This window comes from Panthera pardus, unplaced genomic scaffold (genome assembly GCF_024362965.1).
Source record: "Panthera pardus isolate Hobbes unplaced genomic scaffold, ASM2436296v1 HiC_scaffold_25, whole genome shotgun sequence".
Taxonomy (NCBI): Eukaryota; Metazoa; Chordata; class Mammalia; order Carnivora; family Felidae; genus Panthera; species Panthera pardus.
In genome coordinates, this window is record NW_026526821.1 from 69,543,150 (window position 1) to 69,566,823 (window position 23,674).

At 38.8% G+C, this 23,674-nt stretch overlaps 1 protein-coding gene across 20 annotated transcripts in view; it reads right to left on the bottom strand.

The window, feature by feature from the left end:
* The window catches only part of NRXN1 (neurexin 1), a 1,129,526-nt gene extending 1,107,122 nt beyond the window's left edge, over window positions 1-22,404 (bottom strand). For 6 of the 20 annotated variants that reach the window (XM_019419355.2, XM_019418982.2, XM_019419269.2 and 3 more), the window contains exons 1-2: window positions 21,965-22,402; window positions 17,351-19,022 (exon numbers count right to left, since the gene is read on the bottom strand). In XM_019419355.2, the coding sequence (XP_019274900.1) occupies window positions 17,351-18,122 (772 nt within the window). In that variant the 5' untranslated portion in view covers window positions 18,123-19,022; window positions 21,965-22,402. Of the gene's footprint in view, window positions 1-17,350; window positions 19,023-21,964 lie in introns of all 20 variants that reach the window. The other 14 variants (XM_053890675.1, XM_053890679.1, XM_053890684.1 and 11 more) reach the window with 3 other exon arrangements.
* Window positions 22,405-23,674: the final 1,270 nt, after the last annotated feature.

Below are 23,674 nucleotides of genomic sequence, written 5' to 3' on the forward strand. Positions count from 1 at the left end.
GCATAAGATATCTGTACAAAAGGAATAGAAAGGAGGTGAATTGCTCAGCTTAGTCATCCATTTACGATTTTCAATGGAAAATTGCATTGTCAGTTTCCATTATGCCTGCACAAATTTAGACAAATTAAAGAGTCAACTAAGTAATTATTGATAACATACATGTGTATGAAGTAAAGCAGGAAAGCCTTGTCAGTCATTTGGAACTTCTCAGATGTTACTAGGAGTTCTATTAGGAAGAAGAGACATTACAAGAATGATAATACACCTGATGATGAAACCAATATGAGACACAGCACTGATTTTTTCAGCCATCTCTCTAATTTGGGATTGGAGAAGGTGAGGGCAGGTGGAGATTTTGTAAATGGAACATTAACAGAAATCACTACTGAGAAGAAATATTATATCTGCTTCCAGACCCTGTACCTTATTAGGATCCTTCTGTTAAATGCCAGAAGAATGATCATTCAACCTGACAAAAGGGTACAAGATAAATAAATAAATAATCAATCAATCTTTGGACTTATATGGGATTTTAATTCTATAATTCTCTTATTTTATGATATTCTGTCAGAATATATCCCGACAGGTCAGTGTCATATTTTATTCTGAAAACAGGAACATTCTGTTTTTCTTTCTATAACAGAATGCTCAATCTAGAATTATAATACAAATCCTTGGTTAAGTCATGTAATGAATCTGATCTTCTGAAGTGGACTATTAATTTGACATTTCAAAATTACATTGAAAATATCTCAAGATGGAGAGTTACAAATTTCCTTTGCTAATCTGTTTTTTTTTTTCTAAATGCTTATTTATTTTGAGAGAAAGTGTGCACACACACAAGTGGGGTAGGGAGAAGAGACCTCTAGACCTCTAGAAAGGGAGAGAGAGAATCCCAAGCAGGTTCTGTGCTGTCAGAGCAGAGCCTGACTTGGGGCTTGATCTCATTAACCATGAGATCATGACCTGGGCTGAAATCAACAGTGGGATGTTTAACCAACTGGGCCACACAGGCACCCTGCAAATCTGGTTGGAGTACTTGCAAATATATTTATCTGTTAGTAATTTAAATAGATTTTTCTTTTCTCCCTCTCTGAAGAAAGTAAAACATGGGATCATTACACGTTATTTACATTTTTTACATAAATATATATACACACAATCTTTGTGTATATATATACATGAGTGTGTTTCCAATTTGATTATGTTCATTCAACAATATGCTTTAACATATTTCATACCAGTTTATAAACATATATATCATTTATGTTATGTTGTGAGAAGTTGTGTATGGGTCTACCATGGTTTTGTTAGCTATTTATATGTTAATAAATAGTAGAATTGATTCCATGTTCACCATTGTTTTCACCATTACAGAAAACTGCAACATGTATCAGTAATGATACATTTGTGAGTCTTGTTCAGGTATTTCTGTTAAAAAAATTTCCTAGAAGGGGAACTGCCATGTTAAAAGATGTACACATTTGAGATTCTCATAATTACTGTTAAACTGTCCCTAAAAACAGCTGTAGTAACTTACACTCCAACCAAAGATATGCAAGAGCATAAGAGTGCATGTAACTGCTACATCTCTATCAACACTTTATACATCATGGTCTCTAATTTCAATCAACTAAGCAAGAATACCTCATTTTAATTTATTTTGCTTTATTTGTTATTGAGTTCAAGCCTCTTTTTCTTACATGTATTGGCTTTTTGTATTTCTCTTTTAAAAAATTGCTTATTTTTTTCTTCTGACCATTATATTTAATATTTTCTTCTTATAATCTTGAACTTGATTAAATTTACTAACATTTCATTGAGTTCCTACTATGGGCCGGTCTACTCGCTCTTACTTATATAACAGGGTAATAAATACAAGCATAGATGTTCCCCTGGGGACTTAGAATCACATGAAGAAATACAGTGGGATGTTAAATAACTATAATAAAATGTATTGAGTGCAATACTATGTGAACAAAGAGCTACACAAAGCCAACATTTGCTCTGTAGGAGGGCCAGGGAAGAACACCACAGAGGACTTCAGAAAGATCTTTTAGATGGGTCATGAAAGATGGTTGAAACTTTACACAGTAGAGAATGGACAGAGCCTTTAGGTACAAAGAGAATAGCAGTAGAAAGGGCCTTAAGACATGCAAATGCAATAATTATTCATAATACAAACAATGCTGGCTTAGATCATAAGGCTTCTGTTGGAATAATGTGGTAAGAAATGAGCCAGAAGATCAGACACAGACTTAAAGTACTTGCTTGCCATTCTTAAGAATGTGTGCTTTCTCCTTAATCCTTAAACCAAAGGAGAAATGTTATTTTTAAAGGATCATCCGAGCAGTAGGGCAGAATGGCTTTGGGTGGGGAAATGTAGAATACTGCCTGGGATTAGGAGAAGTGGTAAAGAGAGGATAACAACAATCTTGATGAGTAAATACAGAGGACTGAAATAGCAAGCATATCAGTAGAATCAAGTGAACGTGGTCACTGAAAGCACATGATTAGCCCCATTATTTTCTGGCTTCTAATAGCACTACTCATATCTGTGACAGCATTTATTGCATTCGTGCCACAAATGTATGCAATCATGCATGTATCTGCCAGCCTACTCCACTAGAGCGTGATTTCTTTCCCTTTCAATTCTTAGACCTGTGGTTGAACAAAACATAGTGTTTCACCAAAAGAAAAAATACCAAGTTTCCTGACTTTCCTTGTGTTCGGTTTATGCCAAAATAAGTATTTGTTAACCTGATGCTTTTTCTACCCATTGTTTTAACTATCTAATGACTCACCACAAAGTGTTTTCTTTTGATATGGAAAAATCCAGTGATCAGGGTAATTTGAAACTACAAGAACTTTTAAATTTTTTTAACGTTTATTCATTTTTGAGAGAGAGATAGTGTGTGTGCACTCATATCCAGGAGGGGCACAGAGAGAGGAGGATGGAGGGTCCGAAGCAGGCTCTGTGCTGAGAGCAGCAAGACGGTGTGGGGCTCCAACTCACCAACTGTGAGATCATGATCTGAGCCGAAGTTGGATGCTCAACCAACTGAGCCACCCAGGTGCCCCTGAAATTATGGGAACTTGATTGAAAATGTGAAACAATCCAATAACTGTAATTTTTTAAAAGGATTCATAGGTTTGTCACTCTTCATAGGCATACCACCATGTGTAGATTTTTCATAAAGCAAGGCTCATTTTTACTACAGTGGAGGATAATCAATAATAGCACTAAATGGTAGACATGTGCACCCTACTATAGGTCTTCATACACTGTGATTAATAGTTTTATTTGTGTTTTTGATCCCTGATTTTTTTTTTATATTTGTGTTAGATTTCAACACTTTCATTTGTGCTGCTAAATTTTGTCTTGAAGAGCACTGAGTACACAGAGGTGAACAATTACATAGGTGCTAATGTCTCATCATGTGTATGACAGCTTCTTAGTGGTTTGGGAATTATGAATGGATTCACGAATGAGCAAAAAACATAGGAGTCAAAGATGAAGTTACACAACAAACAGGTTGTGTAACCTGTTGTACCAAGAAACCATGCACATTACAGACTACCCATAAATAAGTGTTTTTAAGGTGGGTAGTTGCTTTGGTTTTATTTTCTTTATTTTGAAATGAAAAAAAAAATTTTTCAGCCTTTCATCCCATTCTTATCCAGGAAGAATTCACACCAGTGCCAAAACTCCTTTCATCCAAAGCTATGTTTCCCAGAGCAAAAGCAAATGACACAGGATATAAAAGTATAGATACAGGAGGGACATCACTTAAGTATGCTACACTTGGGCAGCAGGGCAGGAGCACCACCCCTGGTGGGGTGGGTTCACTTTGGGGAGGATACCCTAGGGACAGCACAATGAACAAGTGGAAGTGTGGAGTGAGTTGATATATAGGCAGCAGCTGTAACTCGAGCTCCAACACGTTCAAGGAAACATGAAACTGGGGCAATCCACTATGTAAAGAGGACAAGGGCAACTGACTTAGGGCAAACACAAGCATGCCTGCCCAGAGTGTCTTCCAGGGACATCTACGTGCAACGACAGCAATTTAAGACAATTGGGAAAGTAATTCATGAACCAAGTGCTCTGTGGGAGTTGGTGCCATATTTTATCCCAATGCATCAGTGAGTTATAACTTCAGATACTTTTAAAATAGCTTTGGGGCTGCTTTTTTTTCCCTTTTTTTTTTTCCTGTGGATAGTTTGGAGTTATTTTCTTTTGGCGGGGGGGGGGGGGGGCGGGGGTTGTTTTAGGTTATTTCCATCTCCTATTTTGAGAGATTTGTATGTTAAAAGTTTTCCAAAAAGTTTGATTATTTACATAACTAAGAGCTGAATATGTATTCTAAAGTTCATTTAGTCCAGGCCTCTGACCAGGAAAAGGGAAATCCTAAGCAATTTAAAACTGGCAGTTGTGTATCTAAGCTATTGTTAAGGATCTCCAGAAATAGAGACTCACCCACCACTTCTGCCAGTCTGTTCTCACATTTATACTCGAATTACAAGCAAATGCTGTTTTCTCCTTCCTTAGGCCTAAATCAACACACTCTTGTTCTAATCCATTTCCATTGTTTAGTCCTCTGTGGACCAGACTCCCACTGCCAGCTTAGTCCAAGTTCTTTTTTCTGTTTGTCAGCTCATATTTTTCTGGCCTACTTTTCCTGCTTACAAATGCAATGCTATCAAGACACTTCCCTTTACACAATTCTAGACTGCCTGATGTACAGACACTAGCAACAGACATTTTTTTTTTTAACTGCCAAGTAACAACCACCTACTAAGGACTTTAAAAGCCTCTGCCCATACCATTTCCAAGATAATGGGAAATTAGCAAGTCAGACAGAAGCAAGAGGAAAGGTTAGGGAGTCACTGAAAGTATAGCAATACAGCTGCTGTGATGAATGGAAGAGGACTGTCACAGGTTTGGGGAACTAACCCTGGGGAGCACATTAGTGAGTCGAGGTGATAGCAAGTAAAATAAATAAAGCAAGTAGCTATTAGAACAAGGAGGCTGAATGTCAGATCAGTTTCACAGGAGAGGGATCTAAAACACTTTTAGCTCAGTGAAGACAGCACTCTTTCTCTTAAGCAGATAAAGATAATTCAAGGGGATATTGACTACATGGATTTTATTTCCACTGAGGACCTAACAAGAAGAAATTAATTTATGTCAGCAGAGAAAGATTTTCATTAAATTTAAAAAAGAAATTCTGCCCAGGAAAAGTTATTAAACACTTACATGGAATACTGAGAGGGAGAGAAAATGAAATTGCATTAGTTTATACAGGCATCATTTAAACACAAGGAAGATTCTCATTTGTGCGGAGGATATACATTCAGTTATTATTTAAAAAAAGAAGGAATTACAAGTTCAGGGCATGGCCTCAGGAGGTCACATGGCCTTGATATGAATGCCACCTCTGCAATTTCTTAGAGTGTGAACAGAGTAATTTTGTTTAATGTTTATTTATTTTTTTAGTGAGAGAGAGAGAGAGCAGGAGAGGGGCAGAGAAGGAGAGAGAAGAGAGGGAGAGAGAATCCCAAGCATGCTTCTCACTGTCAGCACAGAGCCAGATGTGGGGCCCAATCTCACAAACCGTAAGATCACAACCTGAACCCATATCAAGACTAAGACGCTCAAAAGACTGAGCCACCCAGGTGTCCCTAAACTGAATAATTTTAAAATTCTCTCTGTGCCTCAGTTTTCTCAGTTGTGAATTGGGGCAAATAGCACCTACTTTATAGGGTTGTGGGAGGATTAAATGAATTAGTATGTGTAAAGAGCTCAAAACAGTGTCTGGCACAGGGTAGGAGTAATGCAAGATTTTGCTATTGCTGTTGCTACTATTGCTAGTCAGTAGGACAAAGTCCAATGACATACTGCCAGAACCCAGAGCTAAAGAATGATTATATTTTATGCGACTAATTGTTAGACAATAATGAATTTGTCCTTGTCTTTTTCTTCCTCCTAGCTCTCCAGCTCAATCTCAGGGATAGAAGTCAAAAAATTCATGTTCTAGTCCCCTCCTTCACTAACTGGATGTGATTTTTCTTATTTTAATTCATCAGTTCTCAGGGTTCTGATTGTTTCAAATCCTGTTCGTTCTCTGTCTCTCTCTCCCAGCCTTCTCCAACACTTACTTTCCCCCCACTCATCTTCTTTTCTCCTATCTCTGTTCCTCTTTCAGTCTCAGGTCTCATTTTCTCAATTATTACACATCCCAAGCTCAGCAGCTTCCCTGAGGCCTCATCATCCTTCCATCCTCTATCCCTTGTGGGCAGATGACACTCCAGGATTATATATTTGGCCCCAATCCAAATCTTTATTGCCTCTATTTAGGATAAAACACAGCATTTTCTGTGTCATACAAACAAGGACTTTGTCCAGGATGGATAACATCTTAGGTCTATGGGAAGGAGAGGTGCCCATCATTCTTTATTTCTAATGACTTCTGGGAGAGTGCACAGTTCTCAGCTAACAGCCATAGAGGAGTGCCATTCCCAGATGAAGAATTACCCTAATTCTGAAGCTCTACCTCTGCCTGTGCTTTATGAAGGAAATCAATGTAGAGAAAAGAGTAAACAATGGATGAAATTCAAGTGAAAAGAAAAACAAAAACTAGTAACAATGAAAAACAACTTCAAATGCTTTTTGTAGCCAAAAAATATATAAGTTGTGATCGAAATAGAAAAGCCATATTATTTTAACTCTACCATTCATATCTAAGCAAAAGTTTAAGGGGCCACAGGAAGGAAAATTAATGATGTATGAATCCCAAAATTTTCATGTAATGATAGAAAGTGACCAAGAGGGCATGTTCTGAAACTTGTACATGACTCATTTAAATATTAAGAAAAATTCTTATAGATTCTCCAACTACTCTGGTAAAAGAGATTTGAGAGATATTTTTGATTTTAAAAGTGGCTGTTTCAAAATATCCCTGTGGTGGTCTTGGCTTATTCTGAACTCATTAGGAGCTCATTAAATAAGTTTAACCCTCTATTTTTCTTACGGATTGAAGTTTTAAAGAAGTCATTATTAATATTAGTTTATTGTTCTCCATGTGTTTGAACATATTGTGGCTCATTCCTATAAATAAATATTATTATTTAATAATAATAGCTAAAGTTCCATCAAAGCAAATTAATCTTGGTAACTGTCAGAGAAATCTGAGAGCAAGATTTACTACAGTTAGATTTTCATACAACCCCCAGGCATAGTTGAGATGCTGTCAATCAATAATATGAAAATGCTATTTTGCACAAACTTCAAAATCTCTAATCCCATACCTGATCACAGAAAGTCATTTGTCTTACTATAAGCATAGAATTTTCAAGTTCCTAAGGTCTTGTGTAGAAAAAAATATATATTACATAGACTACTTTAAATCATAAAGACATTTTATTTTTATGACATGTTTAACAAATATATATTTGTAAAAATTTATTTTAACATGATTTATATGTGTATATATATGTGTGTGTGTATATATATATATATACATATATATGCATATGTATATACATATATACATACATACATATATATATATATATGTATGTATGTATATTTTTCTTTTTTTTAACGTTTATTTATTGAGAGGCAGAGAGAACAGAGCATGAACAGGGGAGGGGCAGAGAGAGAGGGAGACACAGAATCCAAAGCAGGCTCCAGGCTATGAGCTGTCAGCACAGAGCCTGATGTGGGGCTCAAACTCACAAACTGTGAGATCATGACCTGAGCCGAAGTTGGATGCTTAACCCCAACTGAGTCACCCAGGCACCCCTTAACAGGATTTCTAAGACTTAAAAATATCCTCTTCTGCTTACATTATATAATGTTCTTATTTATGTCATATTTTTATATCTTTCTGTGTTTATCTACATACACACATACACATTTATTTCTCAAAAATACATGTTTCATTATTTAAAAAATTTTTATTTAAAAATCAATACTTTATGTCACAGGAAGTTGATGCAATTTTTAAAATACGGGTTCATAAATGTATCCTGTTAAACATTTACTTGTGCATTTGGGTCATGAAATATAATGTACCCCTTTCTATATTTAAGTTTTCAATTGTATAAATTAAACATTTAGTACCTTAAGTATCATATGTAATAATTTTTAATAAATAATCCCATTATTTGCTGAAATAAATCAACGTTGCATTCAGATAAATGGTTTAAGCTGAGAAGTAGTATCTTCCATACGGCAGCTATAGTTATTTGCTACCATGCCAGCTATTTCCCTAAGGAGAGTCCAGGCACGCTTAATTATAGGGAGACATCATTACTTAGAAGAAAAACATGAGTCTTTAATTTCCTTGCCTCTGTTGGACTGGGGAAGTTCATTCTGCTGAATCTAGCAATGTCTGACTAACACGTAAGCTTAGCTGGTTCCACATAAAAGGCCCGGTATTGTTAGGTCACCACCAATAGCAGCTTCTACACTGTGATCAATGTTGTTTCTGTTGTGGAATGTCATCCACACAGAATTCATTATGTCTATAATTAAATATAGAAAGCCCCTCCTCATGTTAGGGCACTTGTGAAGCAACTGTTCCTCTTGGCAGTTCTTCCTTTAACTTTTGGACCACCAGATCCCTCCTGGGAACCAATCTAAGAAAGTGCTATTGAAGTAGCACTCGGTTCTACAATGTGGCGTCAGTGTATTTCTAATTACAGTCCAGACAGTTTTGAGCGCAAGTTACCAGACAAGAGTCCAGGTCAGCACTTTGGCTTGCCAGGTCAGACTTGTTCTCCTCCTACTTCCTTCCAATAATAGTTTCTCATATATACCAGAAATAGCATAGGGAATACATCTTTCTAACTCTAAGAACTGTTCCTGAATTCAATTTTAGGCGATGTGTTGGGAAGTCAAACTTACTTATCCAAAAAGAGATACTACACTCTATTATGTAATTTCAATTAAGTGCCCAGTGTATCATCATCTATAGCTTCAGTAGAACCATGTTCTAACTCAACAACTCTAAGTGGCTACCTTTGGGATGGGGACAGATCTTTCTATTTATGCTAAATCACCATGAATTTTTATAATTTCAATAATGTTATCTCCCAGATTCTGAGATGGATATAAATTTTGTGTTGCCTGTTTTGTGAAACCTAAGTATTTTCATTCAAAATATTAAGAATTAAATGCACTTCATGGAGTGTCGGGGTGGCTCAGTTGGTTAGGTGTCCGACTTCAGCTCAGGTCATGATCTGACTCCCGGCTTGTGAGTTCAAGCTCTGCATCAGGTTCTGTGCTGACAGCTCAGAGACTGGAGCCTGCTTCAGATTCTGTGTCTCCCTCTCTGTCTGCCCCTCCCACACTCATACTCTGTCTCTATCCATCTCTCAAAAATGAATAAACTTTAAAAAAATTTTAAAAGAATAGTTAAATGTACTTCTTCAGATTAATTTAGTTCTTTAGGTTCAATATACAGAGGCTTTATTTGTAGCTACATTAAAGTAGAATCAACCCATTAAGCATAATATTAATAGAAGGTCAACAAAAGCTGAAAATAAGCAAGTGTTATAGAAACAGAGTGTGATGAATTCTGACAAGCTATTTTGTTTCTTTATTATCATGATATTAGGAAATGGCACTAAATTTAAGGGTCTTCCATGATCTCCAATTCTGAAAGCTTTATTACAAGTCAGGCATTCATATCAGCAGCAAGCTGACAACTCATAAACAAATTCCCAGTGGCCATTAGCTGTCTGTTAAGTGAAACACACAGGTTATGTCATATAATGGAGAGAGTTGCCTGCTGGGGTAGTGGACACACCCGGATTCAAATTTCAGCTCTGTCATTAAGCTATGGGATTTTGGCAAGGTAGCTTCGCCAATCCACAATTTTCTCCTCTATAAAATGGGAATTTTATAAAACCTATCAAGTAGGATGTTGTAGTAATAAATAAGGTTAAGATGGACAAAGCACACTGTACGAAGCTTTTCACTCAGTAAACATGAAATAGTAGTTACAATAATTTCAAATTGTATTCAAACCCAAGAGGTGCTTATGGCACCAAGAAAGGAGGGACATCTAGTACACCTTTTGAAAAAATTTGATGCCTAATATTTTGGGGGAAGAAATCATGTATATTTGTAGATTTAGATTAATTATATGAGTTATGATTAGACTGGAAATGTTTTTTCCAACATCCAAACACTCATTCAAATATTTATTGAACCCTTACAACATACTCATCATCCAATTACTTAAAATTCCAGTAGTTGAGCTGTCCTAAATGGAAAACTGAGATTGCTTGAATATGTTGGTAGGACTTTTGCTTAACTTTTGCTTAACTTTTGCAAATATAAAATAGGAATGGTTTATTGTTTTATGTATGTGTTTCTATTATAAAGGTACAAAAAATTGGAAACAAGTTAAAGGGTGTACCGAGGTTTAAAACAGAATACTCACATTACCCTTAAATGTATTGAGATGTATATACACTTGCTTTCCAGAATGTTCTTTGGATTTATGTTACAAATATTTGAACCTTTTGCCTACCATTCTAAAATATGGATTTCCATTGAGAAAACCTTCCTAAGTACATTCTTACATGTATTTAGGGTATGAATATGTACACATTGTGTGTATTCATTTAGCATCATTCTTTTCATAAGTTAAAGAAATTTTTTAAATTGAGATAGAACATACATAAAGTTTCTTACGTGTAGATACCTCATATATGTAAAGCTTAAGTGTATAGTTCAGTGAATCTTTACAAATATATATATCCATGTAAACACCAAGCAGATCATGTGAAAGGCTCCACTGTGCCATCTTTTAGTCCATATTGCCGAAAGGTAACACAAATTCTGAACTCTATCACCAGAGTTTAATTGTGTCTGTTTTGAATTTCATATAAATAGAATCATAATATACACCCACTTAGTTGCTGCCTTAAATTGTTTATTTCATTTGTTTAGATTTTTACACAGAAGGAACAAAGGAACCATTGTCTTCTTTACTCAGCTTGTCTGTACTAACATGTCAGTGTGTAATAAGAAAACTACCACATCTTATACACACTATTGAGTATGAATGATCTAAACTTCATTTAAAATGACCCCAACATAGATTTACAGAAACATGTTTAACATTTCACTAGTAACATTCACAAAATTTTAGGGCCATCTATGCTGCTGCCGTTAGAGATTTCTTTCAAATGTTCACATTTTTCCAGGAGTTTATATCTATTAACTACTCACACCCTGAAATAGGTTAGCAGAAGCTCAAATGTATTAGTTGTCTGATTTTGTGTTTCTCAATTTACAATCTTGAAAATTGAAACAAAGAACATCAGTGACCTTACCCTATCTGTAGCAGTGATTTAGAGGCAATGCCACATCTAGAATTTAGTTAGAATTTAGTTTTTCAGATGACATGCCACATTCTGTTTACACACATTGTGTATATAACATGGCAGGAAAAGATTATGAGAGAGCACCACACCCATTCCCATATCCAAGTAGGAACACATAGAATCCATGCACAAGAGAAAAAAAAAGCCATGCAATTTTTGAAGAGCTCCGATACAACTAACCAAAAGACTTTTTGTATCTAAAACCTAACTGGAACATTTAAGACTTATTATTTATCAAAGACCGAGAAATTTACCCATTCCTAAGTTTCGATTAATAGAAAAGGGACTGTGCCATAAAATTATACATAAGTACACAAGGGAAAAAAGTATATAGGTTTTGCATAATATTATTTTGCATAACAAACTCAAAACTTTTAGAATACAAAAATGATTTATTCTGAATTATGTCATAATCACTTATACACTTCTTGAAAGTACAGTTTGCATAGAAACTTCTAACAGTAGCTTTATTATCTCCAGAATAAAATAAAATCCAAATATCTCTGGGACTTAATTTTCTATGATCATTTATAGGAGTTAACCCTGCAAGCAATGTGGCCACTAAATGTTTACTGAGAAAGGAAGATAAAACGTGGTCAATGACTTTTCAGGAACCACAGTAGCTTCAGGTAGTCTCACAATATAGCTAACAATAGCATAAATATTGTATAGTGTTAGTCCTTCCTGTAGTAAATCAGGAGTTGTTTTGTTTTGTTTTTTATAAATTTATTATCACATTTCATTTAATGGTATCCAAAGCTGGAACATGATTTCACTGGCATATATGTAAATGTATGCTAAAATATGTTTACAATAACTACAAGAATATCTTACTTGAGCTTTTAAGCTCAAATATAGTATCTAGCTTCTTTGCAGATACATGTAAATAATTTTAACTTATAGGAGAGCCTCAAAGACAAATCATAAAAGGATAAGTCCATTAAATACCTATATCTATATACTGGAGTAAATATAGTAAACATCACTATTTAAGTATAGGATTGAGATGAATAAATGTATTAGTTTATGTGGAGGGTGCAAGTTTTTACAAATGCATTTGTGTTAAAGGCTTGCTTAATTATAATAAAAATTCTCAATTAGAATTAAAAAATTAAGTACCTACGTAATATTTTTCTTTATTGCAGCAGTTGAAATATTGAAAGCCTAGAATTAATCAACCGATATATACCATCACAAGAAAAGCATATTGAACAAGGTTCTTGGAGGGTACAACAAAGTATAACATTGCCAATGCGCTCCAAGTCTATAGACTTGGTGGGTTTATCTGAGGATATCATCTTCATGATAATCCACAGAAAGTGTTCAAATACTTCTTGCAGATAGAAACAAGAATTCTTAACAATGAATGGCCTTAGATTTCTATGCTTAACAAAACTCACAAAGATTCTAAGTTCCTTAAAGAAAGAACCTTGTTTTTCCCCATGTCCCCCTAGTTCAGTCTCCAGCTTAGAGTGGGTGCTTAAAGAAATTTTGTGGACTGACAAACAGAAAGTAATATTTTCTCTTTTTTCCCTGGCCCCCTATCAATGTGTTCTCTACACTGTAGCCAGAGTGACATTTTGAAATATAAATTTGATAATGGCACCCTCCTGCCCACCTTCCACACTAACCCCTTCCATTGTTTTTCCATCACTTTTACCATAAAGATTCAAATCCTTGCTTGATATGATCTAGAAGGCCCTGAAAGACCTGGCCCCACTCCTCTCTATAAAAGCTCCATCCTCAAGGGCATTCTCTAAGTTGTTTGAATATGCCACAACACTTCCTATAGCAGGCTTTTGTACCTAGTATTATTACTCTGGCTAATCCCTTCTCATCTCTCAGATTTTAAACATCAATCCTCAAGGAAACCTTCTTTGATAGGTGAGTTCACACTATTTTAAGTTCTCAGAATATCATGTACCTGTCCTCCAAAATACATACTGCCATTTTAAGTCTCCATTTACTTTTTTTTTTTTTTAATAACTGTGTCTCCTCATTGGAATGCTAAATCTAGGAACGTGGGAGCTGTTTCTGAGAGTTTATTGATCATATTATTCCCAGAGCCTACTACTCAGGCACATACAAAGCTTTCAATCAGTATTTGTTGAATAAAGAAATGAATGTAGAAATGACTGAGTGAATATGGCTGTCTCTCTGGTAACATTAGTAAAGTCTTAGAAAGAAGGGACTTTATTAAATGACATCTATCACACTGCCATGTTTAGTAATTTATAGTAAATAGCCATCATAAGGTGTATGTGTTCATGACCATTTAAATAGGGAAAGTAAATAAAAGGGACACTCACAGTCTAGTATGAAATTTTTAATAAAAATGACCCTAAAATACATGAAACCTGAAAGTCATAAAAAAAGGATAACTTCACTTCTCATTGATCAGCCTTTTATTCTCATTTTTAAGCTGGATAGCCATGGAATTCACTAATTCTTTTAAGCTGCTAAGAAACTATTAGTCCTTTTAAGCAGAAACTTATTAAATAATAATGGTCCTGGGGCACTTAGATGAGTATGGTTCACCGAAAAAGCTATGTACCCCATAAGCATCCATCATTCAAGAAAGATGACATTCTTGGATAGTTGAGTTCTGAGGCTGACTTTCAGGGTCAAAGAACATAAGTGATGCATAAGTTAGTTCTGTTCTATCAGCCATTTATATATATATATATATATTTTTTTTTCCTCCTGAATAATGCCTGAACCTAAAAAAAAAAAATCAATCATAATAAAATGGAAATCTTATTGAGCAGAGAAGAGAATACAAGGCTCTAGAATACAAGTGCCTGTACTCCTCAGCAGGCTCTGCCACTAACCTGGTCATGACACATAACCTTTCTTGTGTTCTCCTTCCATTGCTACATAAATAAATATATAAAACTTGCTAGGCCTGAATAAAGTAGAGTAAGGATGAAACAGAGCTCATTAAATAAAAATATTCTAGAAAACCATAGATACAGAAGTTGTGGCAACACATTCTGGGCCAGAAAAAAAAGGAGAGAAAGAATATTATCATTGTCTTTTTAGTAGTTCTTACTGTATTTTTAATATGAAGTCAACCAAATGATACTAAATATTAAGTTAATAGAGAAATTTAGTCAGAACTAGATGTAATTTGAATCTTATTTAATGTTGGCTGTTAATTTTTTTTCCTAAATTTTCTATAATGAATGTGGATTTGCTTCTAAATTAGTTTTTAAAAAGAATGTGGCAATCAGTGTAAATACTGGCTAGAGGCAGGGTTTTGCTTATACTTCATCTGAATAGAAACCATCTATCCCTAGCCATCAATACATGATTGGTGTTCAGAGAGGCATCCATTCTCAATTAATTATTTAATAGTCACTTGACACACATGAAATAGAGAAAATACACAAAATGGAGCCAATCCTCCTGGGCTGATCAACTCTGCCTTTATCACTCCATCTCTCATTTCTGTGATAATCAGAAGAATCCAGCCTTTTGTTTTCCTTTCATGATTAGAGGTGATCTTTGCACTCTGTTTCCAGATCAAATTTTCAAAACGAATCAATGCTCCAGAACCATCCTGACGGATTTTTCTTTTCTGAATTGAACTACCTTATGCATCAGGTACTAGACTGATCAATTATGTATCTTGGTAATTCTAAATTCTTCCTGTTATGGAAAGCTATCCATTGGCAAAATAAAATGCATTTCAGAAACATCTAATTCTGCTTCTCTTCAACATATTACTTTTGCCATGCTTTCTCCACTCTTAAGTGTTCCTGATTATGCATGATCCCTGGTTCCCTACATTTAAAATGCACAAAAAAATAAAAAATTTAATTTAAAACACCCTCCCACACAGAACAAGCTGTCATTGTGTCATATTTGTTTCCTAATTTAAGGAAGGAAGTTATATCTCAAGTGTCCTTCATTAAACTGCCTGCTCTGTATTTTAAAGTGACATTAGGATACTTAGAGCAATATTCCCATAAAATAGTGTTCATTTTTCAAAATTTATTTCTATTAATCAGTGCAGATGTATGGAACTTCAAATCATCATAAAGCAAATCATCATATGTAGCCATTTCATTCAAGATTTACAATTAAATGAGATTTGGGAGAGGAAAAACATGTACTGTTTTATTTTTGTAATAAATAAAATTAGGCTTTATTTGGTAAAACCTAACTATAAAGCCTGGTGTTAAATCCATGGAAATTTACTGGCCAAGCTGAAGTGCAGTATAGGCCATAGAATACATAGTCTTCTACAATTACTTAGCCAAAATATAATGGGGGCGGGGGGGAACCTTCATGAAGGCAGAGAATAATAAAATAACCCTTTACATGTTTTTCCCCTTAAACCCATGAAGGCTACAGAACTCTTCTTTCTCTAATGACCAGCTTTTTTCTTTCTAAGTACTCCCTTTAAACTATCATAAATTTTACCAAGTCTTCATTTCTCTTAAAGTCAAATGAGAGAGAACTGCCAAGTCTAATAAGATTTACAAGGACTAACATCCTCTTATTGGTATCAGCAAAAAAAACAAAAAACAAAACAAAAAAACAGGGGACATTATACAGTAAAACACAGCCACACATAAAGCTTTTGTCCTTACAGCTAAATCAGATTTAGTAATCTTTTTAAAAACAACTTCAGTCATACATGTCATTTATCCATGTGTTGACTGTCTTGATTTGACCCATTAGCTATCTACTTTAAACCCTGACATCTCTCCTGCTCAGCCACAAATAAATCCATGTTTTATCTTTTGCATATCAGTCACTTTCTGCTCATAGGTTTTTCGGTATTTATAAAATATTTTTCCTTGGTCATTGTCATGTAGCAACATTGGACACACATTAATGACTGAATTTTATTTATGAAAGGGAGAAAATAAAACTCAAGTATGGTTTTTGTGTGTGAGTGTGTGTGTGTGTGTGTGTGTGTGTGTGTGTGTTTAACTCTGCACTGTTTCAATCCTTAAAAACAACAGAAATTACAGCCTGGCCTCAGATAAATATCATTAGCTAAATATACTCAGGAAATCTCTTGCAATCCTTCATATGCATTCCCTATTTTATTAGCCTACAGAAGCCTCCCAGTCCAACAACATCTAAATTTCTGTGCTATTTATCTTCCCAAGGCATCTGCTAATTGAGAAATACGTTATTTAATTTCTAACATTTCTAAATATTAGCTGACCTGTCTCGCACTTCAAGAAACCAGAGAAATCACATAATTTTTCCTAAACTGACAAATGTTGGACGTGGACATAACCGCAGAAATTCACATTAATTCCAAGAACCCTCCTCCTTCTAATCAAAACAATTTTCACATGTGCCCCCTCCCACTGCCCCATTTTTCCACAACCAGGAGCAGGACTTTACATTTTCCTTATAAAAGGCAAAGCAGTCCCTACGAATCCTGTTCCCCCTGTCCTTTACCATGAATAACAAACGTGGAGATTTCAACCATACTGAACCACCCCTGCACTTCATTCTTCACCAAACGTGTGCCCAATCTTGTAGATGCTTGTCTGCATCTTATGGGGAACATCTGCGTATTACAGACTTAGAGGTGGTAGAGGAAAGCACAGCGGTCATTCAGGTGGGCCATGGCCCTCTGAAGATGGGGAGCAGCCTAACAACCCGAGGAGTCTGAAGAGGAGAGGTCCTTGTACTTGCCACTTGGAAGGAAGTGGGGCTGGCACAAAGGGTTCCCAGGAGGAATCTGAACCTGGAAATGGGTCTGCTTAAAAACCATTAAGAGGATGCCAAAGGAGGAGCTGTGGGAGGAGATAAGGCCGAGAGGCCACAAACAGGTCTTCACCTTGCAAACTAGCTGCAACACACTGTCCAGAGAAGGAAGACCCCATGCACCAGCCGGCCCCGCCTGCCTCGCCCTGCCTCCCCGCGCCCTGCCCAGGCCGAGGCCCCCGGTGGGTCAGGCGTCGGGCCTTACCTTGGCTGCAGTCCTTGCCGCGGAAGCCGGTTCTCGAACAGTCGCACACCGCCTGGTCGTCAACCACCGAGCACACGCCTCCGTTGAGGCACACCCCGCCCTCGCCCTCCTCGCCAGCCTCGCAAGGGCTCCCCCCGCCACTGTTGGGCGGCTCGTCGTCCAGCTTCACCTCGCCGCTGTCCACTGGCAGGGCCTGGGAGGAGTTGACCCTCACGTCACGGATCCACCCTTTAAAGGGCTCTCGCTCCCGCACCGAGGCCAGCGTCAGCTTGAGCGCCGCAGCGCGCAGTTCCGGGGGCAGCCCCCCGACAAAGAGGCCGCTGAACACGGTCATGTCCCTGCGCTTCGACTTGACTTCCACCCACTTGGCCTCCACCTGGTCGATGAAGAGCGTGGTGTTGCGGAACTGGCGGCGGATACGCACGTTGTGCCAGGCGCCGTCGTTGACCGGCGTGTCGGCCAGGAGCGTGGCGGGCTCTGCGCAGAAGATGGAGAAGCTGAGCTGCAGGCGGCCGCCGCGCGTCAGGATGAGCTCCAGGAAGTCGCAGAAGCCCTCGTCGTCGAAGTAGAGCACGAGACCACGGGCGCTGCGAGTCTTGAGCTGGAAGCTCATCTCGCTCTCGCAGCAGGCGTTCCACTTGGGGAAGCGTGTCCACTGGCCCTCAGCGCCCGGGAACTCGAGCCCGCTGCCCAGCTCTGCCCAGCAGCCCAGGAGCAGCAGCGAGAGGCACAGGAGAAAGCAGCCCCCGCGCTGGAGAAGCGCCGTCCCCATGCTCGGGGCTGGGGTGCGGCGGGGGGGTGCCGGGGCCGACAGGGTCAAAATGGTCCTGGACACCGTGACGTAGAAATAAGGGTCTGGAAACAAGTAGGGTAAGGGGATGGGCAGGAGTGGGAGGGATGCGCCCTCCTTTATCTACCTCTTTTTTTTTTCTTCTTCTTCCAGCAACCCCTCCCTCTCTCCCTGTAGTCCCCTCCCAACTGGAAAACGTAGACCTCAGTGGTACAGGGCAGCAGCAGATCTTCCAGTCCAAAGGGAGGATACACTTTGGAAGCAACGTTCTGGAAACGGCGTTAACAGAAGGTCAAGGGAAGTCACTTATCCATTTGAGTCCGATGACCTAGTTCAAGGGCATCGGTGGTGTCAACAGATGCTTCACTCCTCGAATACTATCATCTGCGAGGTACCATCAGTGGTACTGGGCAAAAGGGAAACAGAGTCCGTTAAGAAGCAAATACTTGTCAGAGAAGTACAAGAAGTCAGCAATAAGCCAGGATCCTTGGATACTTGTGAGTACCTCGAGTGTCCTCCAGATGTGATGTCCCAAACCAGAAGGGAGAAAAGGGTTCCTTGCCTCTTTACGGCACCACTTAACCCCTGAGTGGCTTCAAAGGCCTGTTTCTTCTGTCATATCATGGACCACCAGCACCCCTGTAGCCAATGCAGAATTCCTTGTGCATGGCCTCACAGGCTGGATTTTGCTTCTCTTTTTCCCTCCCCAACGGTAGGGTTCAAACCCTGAAGCTGTGAAATAGCCAGAAGCTGTTAGATGTCACAACAGCTCCTCTTCTTTTCTCTCTGCCTCTGCGAGGCCAAATTAAGATGCCAGCATATCAATTGGTTGTGTGTTGGTGATGCATTTTGGTTTTGTCTTTTTATAAGGACCCAGAAAATCTGCAGAGAATTAAAATAAAAATTAAGTTCTAAAGTCATTTATAGTATCATATAAATCATCATTCAGTTCAGAAACCAGGTATATAACTAGAGCCATTAGGAAGCCAGAGTTAACCTTATTGGAAGGGGCGTATTTGTCCTGATCTACAAGGAAGACCTGATGTCTCCCAATAGTTAATATTGCACTTTTACAATCAGCCATTATGCCCTTATAGTTTTTTATAACTGTTAATAGGTAACCCTCTTAGGATTTTATACAGATTTGTTTATGGTTATCTTTTACTTTTTCTGAGAAAGTTTATTTTTTTTAAATATGACAAGGGGAGCAAAAGAGGCCCCTTTAAGGGCTTCTGCTTATAACATGCACTGATAACATGGACAATAAAAATACATCCTATTCAAATCTCAGTTAATACAGATTTTACAACAGGCAAAACAGATCAAACTGCGACTGGCTTGAATTTGTATAACATTCCTACCATTTTAGGTTTTTCAAAGAAAGAACATTGATGGTTTCTTGGGGGTGTCTTTTCAATTTCAGACAAGTATTTTCCTTTTATTAAAAGAATAATCTGTTCTAAGAGAAAACATGTAACTGGAGTCATATCTATTTTGGGCAGCATTTATGTCTCACTTGCCATGACATTAACTCCTCTAAAGATGGGTAAAGTATTTAATATTTTGCCAAACAGTGTAGTGATCCTTACTCCCCTTTGAGTCCTTATCTGGCTGTCAGCTCTTAGAATTTGTGTGGTCAGAACAGCAGTTGGCATGTGTGACACCTTAGCTGCTGTGGCTCCAGGATGCTAGAATATGAAATCATGTCTTTGAATCACTCACTATAAAATCACCTCTTTATCCAACCCTAATCTGACAGTTTCCTGAAATGGTGCAGAAATCGTAAGTAGTGAGTTGCTTTTAAGCCTTGTTTGTTTGTTTGTTTGTTTTTTGCCAAAAGAACATTACTCTTACATTTTGACAGAAAGAAAGAAAGAAAGAAAGAAAGAAAGAAAGAAAGAAAGAAAGAAAGAAAAAGAAAAGAGAAAGAAAGAAAAAGAAAAGAGAAAGAAAAAAACCACAAATGGTTCATCTGGTCATGTCAAGCAAACGCAAGCATTTCCCTCAACATTTCCCACTATACCACCCCACCCCCTGCACACACACGCACAGGCACACACGCACACACATTTATTGCCTGGACACAGAAGCTCACTATGCAATTAACACTTTTTTCCCCTACAAGCTGAAACTAGCAGTAATTTATGGCACCGCATTGTGCTGCTGCTCCTCCATGGAGGGAGCTAAGAGCATTTCTCTTCAGTACAGAGCAATCCCTACAGGTGTCAGCTGAGAGCCACCAAGCTAGGGGATCCCACTTCAAGTTCCTCCCCAGATGAAATTGATGAGTGGTTCTCTCTTTTTCAACACACACACACACACACACACACACACACACACACACACACGGACAACACAGCACATATAGACACATACACATTGGCCAGTAGAAATAAAAAAGAAATAACCATCTCAGTTACTTATTTATTATGGCTGATACATTCCACACCATCAGCAATCACCAGCCATATCTTGCCTACTCCTGTGCCAACCCCAAAGAAAGGTGCTCTTAAAAATCATCCTAAGATAGCATATTATTCAATATACTCTCATTTTTAAGTGGACTCGGACATCTGCCAATTTTTCAGTCATTTTGCAAAATAAATCTGAAATTTCAAGATCAAGAGTAGTGCTTTGAAACCATCCTGAAGCTTATGTGTTAGAAAATCTTTGTGTGTGTGTGTGTGTGTGTGTGTGTGTGTGTGAGGGGGGGGGGGAGAGAGAGAGAGAGAGAGACTGGATTGGAGCTGATTATTTTATTAATTAATATCACATAGATCACAAAACCTTTCTTCACTCCTCTCTCCTTCCCTCCTCCACTAATGCATACCTTGACAATTTTTTAAGGAATGGAGGAGAGGGGGGAAACACATACATATTCTTACCACAGGGAGGTCAACTGACTCTCCCAGTTCTTAGAGGAAGCTCATTGTGTGTGAAGAGTATCTGTATTTATATGGAGAAAGAGGATTCTCTCTAGGTGCCGGAAAAACCTGGTGAGTTCACAAATTAGAGGATGAAATAAAAGGATCTGAAAAACAACCTTACTGCAGCCAAAGGAAGAAGCGCTCTAATTCAAAAGCAGACTAACAGCGTCATTAATCTTTTCTTTCATTTCTAGAATCAAATTCATTCCCAAGCCACTGGAAGGATCGATACAGTATGCTCGTCCACTGCAGCTGCATTTATTTTAATATGTTTATAACACACACACACACACACACACACACACACATATACACATACACACACACACATGCACACATATCTTTCCATGCATCCTTCAATATATACCATCACCAAGAACCTGAAATCTTTGGGATAATTTTTAGAAGTGCCTTTCCCCCCCACCCCCTCGCTTTTGCAAAGTCTCTTAATACCAATGCACACCCAAATTCTCCCTGGCTTTCCCGCCCAGTCTCCAAGCTCCATCTCTAATACCAGTGCAGTTTCTTGGAGCCTGGAGTCAACTGCACAAATTAAGGATAGGCACAGCATGGGGCTGATGGGGAAGGGAAATAAAGATGTACATACAGATATATTTTATTGCTTTGGTTTCTAACTTGTCTGTTTTCTTTCTTTTGCTAATAAATCACTGCATTCAGCCTTTAAGTTACTATCCTAGTTCCACCATCTCATCTTCTTGCCATCTATTTAAAAAGCTTCATGCAAAACAACGAAGATCTATACTCCTCCACCCTCCCACCACCCATCCTTCCTTGTGCATTTGTGGCAGCTCCTGGCTCAGTTACAAGGGGGAAATATATCCTTCTCCAGCTTGCCTCGCCCCATCCCCTCCCCCAACCCAAATTGAGCTTCTTTACCTGCCCGGTTATTCCCCTTAGCTCGACCCAGAGCCTGAAGCATGCATCGGTCAAAGCGAATTTCCTGAGGTCTGTGGATAAGGCGACTGCCGCTGCCTTTTCAGAGGCGTCAGGCTTGAGCGTCTATCTCCAGGAGTGCGGGAGGGGAGAACAGGCAACGGAGGGGAGCAGGAGGAGGAGGAAGAGAGGGAAAGAGCTGGGAAGGAGGAGGCGGTGGTGGAGCCTGAGAAGGCTGGGTTACGTGACGCCGGGTGCTGTCCTTCTGAAAGAGAAGGGCGGAGCTGAGCTCTCCGCAGTACCATGGAGAGCGGCGGGCCGTCCTCAGGCAGAGATCCTGGTGGGCTGGGCCCGCGGGCACAGCCCTTCCAGGTCGGGACGCTGCGGTGCGAGGTGTTTATACCTCCGCTTCGTCCCTTTGCAGGGGAAGCCCGATCCTGGAGGCGGGGACCTGCCGCAAGAGCTTCTAACTTGTCACCACCCACCCTACCCCAGAAAGAGAGAGAGAGAGAGAGAGAGAGAGAGAGAGAGAGAACCAGAGAACCACGTAGCCTACTGAGCATGCCCAGGCCCCTGCTAGACCCACGGAAACCTGTGTGGAGATTCCACTTCTCCGGGGTTTAGTCGTGATTGGGCGAGGGTACCTGAAAGGGTGCCACGGAAGAGCTGGGCAGCTAAAAGAAAGGGGGCAAGAAGTCAGTGATTAAGATGAGCTCCGGGTTTACTTGCGCACTTTGGTCGCCTGTTTGGAACCCTGAAAAGCTGCAGCTCTTCGAGGAATGCAGGGACAGGCAAGACCCACACAGTCTCAGGCATTCCCCTAGATCCAACGTCCCTGCCCCACCCCTAACTGTGGCCCTAACCTGAGCGATCTTCAAACCTTCACGATCTGCCTACCAATTGTGCCAGAAAGACCTAACAGGCTAATGCACCAACTTGTAAACCAGACTCAAGTCTGTCTGACAAGGTGCTTTCTGCGACAGCCTCTTGTCACCCCCCAGCTTTCCGTGCTCTGCCTTGGCCACGGACATTCTGAGCCAAACCAAGTTCTGTACCTGTTTAACTCTTCTATCCGTCTCCTCCTGTCTTTTGCAGCTGGTAAAACCTGGAGGAAGTGAAACTCCGTGCGAGGCTCTAACCATATCTTTGGGCATGCCCAGTAGGCATTGCTGGGTTTGGTGACAAAGGAGTTAACTTTCAGGGAGCTTGCAGAATAGGTGGTAGACAAGTCCGAAGTGTATGGCTTTAAATTACAGTTTGAGTGCTATGGACATTTAAATTCCTAACCCTATTATATTCCTAACTTAGGTTAGTTTTAGAGCAGAAAGATCAGACATATTCATTTCAACACCACAAACCTAATAGCTCCAGTCTCAAATGCTATAGGATAAGACTATTTTCTGCCTCTAGGCCCTATAAACCAAGACTGTAAGAACTAGACAAATTCAGGAGTACTGAAATAACATACATTCCAAATGCAATATTCATTTCCTTCCAAAGAAACCATAACTTATTCCTATGATAAGCATATTTATACTTTCACTACATTTGTAAAAGAGTCTAAATAACTTGAAGGTAGGACAAGTTTTATTGTTTCTATTGCCTTTACAAAGACAGAGTGTCAAGTGATTACACGTATAGAAACTAGAATCAGGTCATCTGGGCTTGAATTCCATCTCTGACATTTACTAGCTGTGACCTTGAGTAAGATAC